Genomic DNA, 6356 nt, shown 5'->3' on the forward strand with positions numbered 1-6356 from the left:
CCTTTGGTTTTACACTGCTGCTATTCGGTGTTTATTATCTATACATAGTCACTTTACCCCTTTACAAATGACCTCGACTAACCTGTACCCCCACATTGACTCTGTGCCAGTATCCCCCTGTATATAGCCTCATTATTATTTTATCGTGTTACTTTTTATTTAAAAAAAATACTTTAGTTTATTTTGTCAACTCTATTTCTTGAACTGTCTTGTTGGTTAAGGCCTTGTAAGTAAGCATTCCACGGTAAGGTCTAAACCTGTTTGTATTTGGCGCATGTGACAAATAACATTTGATTTAAATTTGATTTAATAAGAGCGTCTACCAAATGTATGTAAATGATGTATTTCCATGTGGCGTCCGTGCCAACAGAACATCCTGCTGGTTCAGAGGCAGATGTTGGCAACGGAGGAGGACCTTGATAAGTTCCAGAGGGTACTCAAGAGCTACGTGGATGTCACATCCAACCACAGCGACAACTTGCAGTAAGTGAAATCAAAGTGATAGAGAGTTACCTGGCTTTGAACCCAAAGTACAGTGGCTTGGCACAGGGCAGTGCAGGGCACATGACTCACCACCAAGTGATTCACCTGACCTGGCCTGTAAAAATGAAACTAAGGCCCAGAGTTTCTTTAAAAAAAATGTATCCTTTATTTATCTAGGCAAGTCAGTTAAGAACAAATTCTTATTTACAATGACGGCCTCCCCCGGAGATGCTGGGCCAATTGTGTGCCGCCCTATGGGACTCCCAATCACAGCCGGATGTGATACAGCCCAGAATCGAACCGGGGACTGTAGTGACGCCTCTTGCACTGAGATGCAGTGCCTTAGACTCCTGTGCCACTCGGGAGCCCAGTTCTTGCTGGTTCTTCCTGGTCAGATCACATTGGCAGGAAAAGCCTATTCCTAGATGATAGAAAATGTGTCATCAATGAGATTGTTCTATTTGCTTCCCAACTATGGGATTCCTAAGAATTAGTTAAATGTACTTTTTCAAAGGAAATATTAATTGATCGATTTTCCTGTTCATTTAAAAATAAACAGACAGTTATGCATCATGATGGATTTGTGCTCATTTAATTCAAATGAGATCTTATTGCTTTGGCCTGATTGACTCACTCTACCAGATGCTAATTTCAACACTCTCGGTCTCTTTCTGTCTCTCTCTCCTCCCTCCCGCTCTCTCTCTCTCTGTCAGTGTGTCTATCCAGAAGCTCCCAGGGAAGTCATGCTTCATAATATATGAGTTTTGGCAGGATCGTATCTCCTGGATGAGGTGGGTCTGTCGTGTGTTTGTGTGTGTGTGTAACGCTGGAAAGCTGCTCATTTCTTTCCTCCTCTGATGATGAGCAGATGGCCCATCACTAACATCATGATACACATGCAACCTGTATCTCAGGGTTGATTCAAACACACCAACATGTTTCTCAGGGTTGATAGTCACTTCCTCCTCCTCTGATGAGCAGATGGCCCATCTCTAATATCATGATACACACGCAACCTGTATCTCAGGGTTGATTTAAACACACATAACCTGTATCTCAGGGTTGATTTAAACACACGTAACCTGTTTCTCAGGGTTGATTTAAACACACGTAACCTGTTTCTCAGGGTTGATTTAAACACACGTAACCTGGGTTATTAAACACACCAACATGTTTCTCAGGGTTGATTTAAACACACGTAACCTGTTTCTCAGGGTTGATTTAAACACACATGTTTCAATTTAAACACACCAACATGTATCTCAGGGTTGATTTAAACACACCAACATGTTTCTCAGGGTTGATTTAAACACCAACATGTTTCTCAGGGTTGATTTCAACACACCAACATGTTTCTCAGGGTTGATTTCAACACACCAACATGTTTCTCAGGGTGTTTCTCAGGGTTGATTTAAACACACCAACCTGTTTCTCAGGGTTGATTTAAACACACCAACATGTTTCTCAGGGTTGATTTAAACACACCAACATGTTTCTCAGGGTTGATTTAAACACACCAACATGTTTCTCAGGGTTTCTCAGGGTTGATTTCAAACACATGTTTCCAACATGTTTCTCAGGGTTGATTTCAACACACCAACATGTTTCTCAGGGTTGATTTCAACACACCAACATGTTTCTCAGGGTTGATTTCAACACACCAACATGTTTCACAACACAAACATGTTTCTCAGGGTTGATTTCAACACACCAACATGTTTCTCAGGGTTGATTTAAACACACCAACATGTTTCTCAGGGTTGATTTAAACACACCAACATGTTTCTCAGGGTTGATTTAAACACACCAACATGTTTCTCAGGGTTGATTTAAACACACCAACATGTTTCTCAGGGTTGATTTAAACACACCAACATGTTTCTCAGGGTTGATTTCAACACACCAACATGTTTCTCAGGGTTGATTTCAACACACCAACATGTTTCTCAGGGTTGATTTAAACAAACCAACATGTTTCTCAGGGTTGATTTAAACAAACCAACATGTTTCTCAGGGTTGATTTAAACACACCAACATGTTTCTCAGGGTTGATTTAAACACACCAACATGTTTCTCAGGGTTGATTTAAACACACCAACATGATTTAAACACACCAACGTTTCTCAGGGTTGATTTAAACACACCAACATGTTTCTCAGGGTTGATTTCAACACACCAACATGTTTCTCAGGGTTGATTTAAACACACCAACATGTTTCTCAGGGTTGATTTAAACACACCAACATGTTTCTCAGGGTTGATTTAAACACACCAACATGTTTCTCAGGGTTGATTTAAACACACCAACATGTACAGTGTAGATCAGACTGACACAGTCATATTTGTTCAACATCTTAACATTCAATATGATTACATTCTAATTCTCATAAATACATGTGCATATATTTAGTGCAAAGAGACTAGGAATATCAGTCCAAACATATTAGTTGTATTGTGGTTCACTAACCAAGCCTTTCTCCTATTGGACATGAATAATAATGGTGATTATGTCTTACTGTCAGGTCACAGGTCTATTGATTGTTGCTGTGTTCTTGTCCTCCCCAGCTACCTGCAGTCCGATGCCAGTAAGCATTTCCAGCGCTGTGTCATTGATATGCTGGAGGATCCCAAGCTTGTGTCTACCATGCTGCTCCCAGGTGTGTGTGTGTGTGTTACAATCTATACCTTCCTATAATCAAATCAAATTTTATGTCACATACACATGGTAAGCAGATGTTAATGTGAGTGTAGCAAAATGCTTGTGCTTCTAGTTCCAACCATGCAGTAATATCTAGGAATTAATACTAATATGTACATAAAAATATATATGAGTGATGGCCAAACAGCATAGGCAAGATGCAGTAGATGGTATACAGTACAGTATATACATATGAGATGAGTAATGTAGGGTATGTAAACATTATATAAAGTGGCATTGTTTAAAGTGGCTAGTGATACATGTATTACATACATTTTTCCATTTTAAAGCCAGCAGCATACCACCCTGCATACCACTGCATACCACTGCTGGCTTGCTTCTGAAGCTAAGCAGGGTTGGTCATGGTCAGTTCCTGGATGGGTGACCAGATGCTGCTGGAAGGGTTGTTGGATGGCCAGTAGGAGGCACTCTTCCCTCTGGTCTAAAAAAATGTCCCAATTCCCCATGGCAGTGTTTGGGGACACTGCCCTGTGTAGGGTGCCGTCTTTTGGATGGGATGTTAAATGGGTGTCCTGACTCTCTGTGGTCATTAAAGACCCCATGGCACTTATTGTAAGAGTAGGGGTGTTAACCCCGGTGTCCTGGCTAAATTCCCAATCTGGCCCTCAAATTGTCACCTAATAATCCCCAGTTTACAATTGGCTCATTCATCCCCCTCCTCTCCCCTGTATCTATTCTCCAGGTTGTTGCTACCTGGTAAAATAACTGCTTTTTAAAAGGTGGCTAGAGTTGAGTCAGTATGTTGGCAGCAGCCACTCAATGTTAGTACAGTGTCACTTGTGTTTTCTTGAAAATGTATGCTTTGAACATTATTGCTCACCCCCCTAAAAAATACATACACATTTCAAATGTAAAATGTTGCATTGAGGCAAATGCATCATTTCACACTGGTCTTTGAGCGATTTGCATTGGCTTATTAAAATACAAAATTATGATTTTGAGATAGCAGTTTAAGCCATCCAAAAGGGAACACAATTTACCAGAAAGCAGACCTGGGTTCAAATACTATTTCAAATCCTTCAAATACTTTTAGCATTTGCTTTAGCCCACCTGGAGAGCCAGGGATTTGCAAATATTCTATTGGTTAGATTGTGCCAGGCAAGCTCAATCAAGCCCAGCAAAAGTATTTTTAACCCAGATTTGCTAGAAATGACATGTTATTTACCCATTTATCCCCAGCTCAAGTAGAACTCCTCTCTTTTCCCCCTAGCATCCTGGTGGATCATGACTAACAACTAGCAACAGACCACAGAACAGCATATCTCCCGCTCGCCCCCAAACACACGACACAACCCCCAAGACAAGAGATTCAAAAGGCATCCAAGTGTTTCTGTGCGCACACAGAACACTGCGTTACTACAGCATCGTTCTGCAACACATTTGTTATGTACCGTTAACTAATACTGGTCATTACCATAATGCGCTGTTTCTCAACAACAAAAAGGGGGTGAGGAAAAGCAGCCAAATGTATAAACATGAAAGCGATTCTTTGCATTGTAAAAGCCAATGGCGACGCTTTTGAAGCTCTCACTCTGAATCCATGCTAGAATCGATCACGCGGCTTGAATCAAACAATTCCAGTTTAGTCAGTGCATTTTCATTCCTGACTGCAATAGAGACGCATCACACAGTTACTGCAATGTGATACACTACATGCTTTTTAATGACAACTTGCTATAACTTGCTTACACTTAAGTAGAATTTGAAGAGAACGACTGGAGCTCGCTGTTTAAAATGCATGCAGACCAGCGTTTGACCGAGCCTCAGAAATGAGTTGCCTTGCATTCTCAATGCATAACCTACAGATAACTTATTTCCTTAGATAGGAACCAATATGTGATGTGTTTCAAATGCTGAATGGTTCCTACTCTAGTCGGGGGAGGGGTTGGGGGGGTAGTTGCACCCTGCTGCTGTCTTATTATTATATAAGGGACCCCTTGCAGTGGAATCCTTCTATTGTTAGGTTTACTAGTGGTTTGAGTTACGTTGCTTGTCTTTAAAGGAGTTTGTCCCAGACACTTTACCTGTTTTAAAGAAAGTATGTATCTATTAAGCCTATAAAGGAGGATACTTTGCAATGAGATGTCTTTGTGTGTCACCTTCTCAAGACATAGCTATCATAGGACGGTACTTTTCCCACTATTTTTCCATAGTTGACTTTATTTAAGAGAATCAGTCATGTGCAGATGGATGTGTTGTCATTGTGCTTTTGTTGTTAATGAAGTATATTTTCCATGTAGAAATTCAACATATTCACTTTAATAAAAGTTAATGGCCAGTCAGCTTACTCGACTCTGTTTTGAATTTATAGGTGTACAGGTAAGAACAGAAAAGGGTTCTTCAAAGAGTTCTCCCATGGGCATGGGCATAAAACTATTTTTTTGTTAGTGTGTACTGTCAATGAAATGTTATTACTTCAAACCTATTCACTACAAAGTATTTTAAAGTTCACTATATCTGCAAAAGATAACACATTTAGCAATTTAATTTCATGAGGTTTTGGCTTGCGTCGAGGAAAGCACTTTCTTCCTATTTTGTAGACCTCTCGACTAAAAAAACGATTCATCTCAGCCCCATGAATAATGGTTTCTCAGACACGGGTGACAAGACAGAGAAAAAAGCAACTCCCGTTGCATAGAAATGAAGATGGCTGGGAAAGAGCTCAACAAAACCCCCTGTCTCTACTTGACAGTGAAATTAGTGTAAGTGTCTCTCTGTTGCAATCATCGTCAAGTGCTTGATGCTGAGAGGAGGTGTGGTTATTGAGTCCAATATATGGTATATGGAGAGAGGCTTGAGGAGATCGATTGAGCGCAAACCTGTAGGACTGGTTTCCCGGACACAGATTAAGAAGATGAAGCATGTTCAATAGAGATTCTCCATTCTATGTGCTTTTTACTCCATCCGTCCCGTAGAGATACGATACTGCAAGGTGCGTTTTACTCCATCCGTCCCGTAGAGATACGATACGATGAGGTGCTTTTTACTCCATCTGTCCCGTAGAGATACGATACTACGAGGTGCTTTTTACTCCAACCGTCCCGTAGAGATACGATATGACGAGGTGCTTTTTACTCCATCCGTCCCGTAGAGATACAATACGACGAGGTGCTTTTTACTCCATCCGTCCCGTAGAGATACGATACGACGAGGT

The 6356-nt window shown here is 40.8% G+C and overlaps 1 protein-coding gene across 1 annotated transcript in view; it reads left to right on the plus strand.

Annotated features, from left to right (window-relative positions):
* necab3 (N-terminal EF-hand calcium binding protein 3) overlaps positions 1–5484 on the plus strand; it is a 58772-nt gene extending 53288 nt beyond the window's left edge. Inside the window, exons 10-13 of the mRNA XM_064967149.1 lie at positions 371–483; positions 1197–1274; positions 3049–3140; positions 4413–5484. Coding sequence (XP_064823221.1) covers positions 371–483; positions 1197–1274; positions 3049–3140; positions 4413–4441 — 312 coding nt within the window. The 3' untranslated portion in view covers positions 4442–5484. The remainder of the gene's footprint in view (positions 1–370; positions 484–1196; positions 1275–3048; positions 3141–4412) is intronic.
* Positions 5485–6356: the final 872 nt, after the last annotated feature.

The sequence above is a fragment of the Oncorhynchus masou genome, chromosome 6, assembly GCF_036934945.1.
Source record: "Oncorhynchus masou masou isolate Uvic2021 chromosome 6, UVic_Omas_1.1, whole genome shotgun sequence".
Lineage (NCBI taxonomy): Eukaryota > Metazoa > Chordata > Actinopteri > Salmoniformes > Salmonidae > Oncorhynchus > Oncorhynchus masou.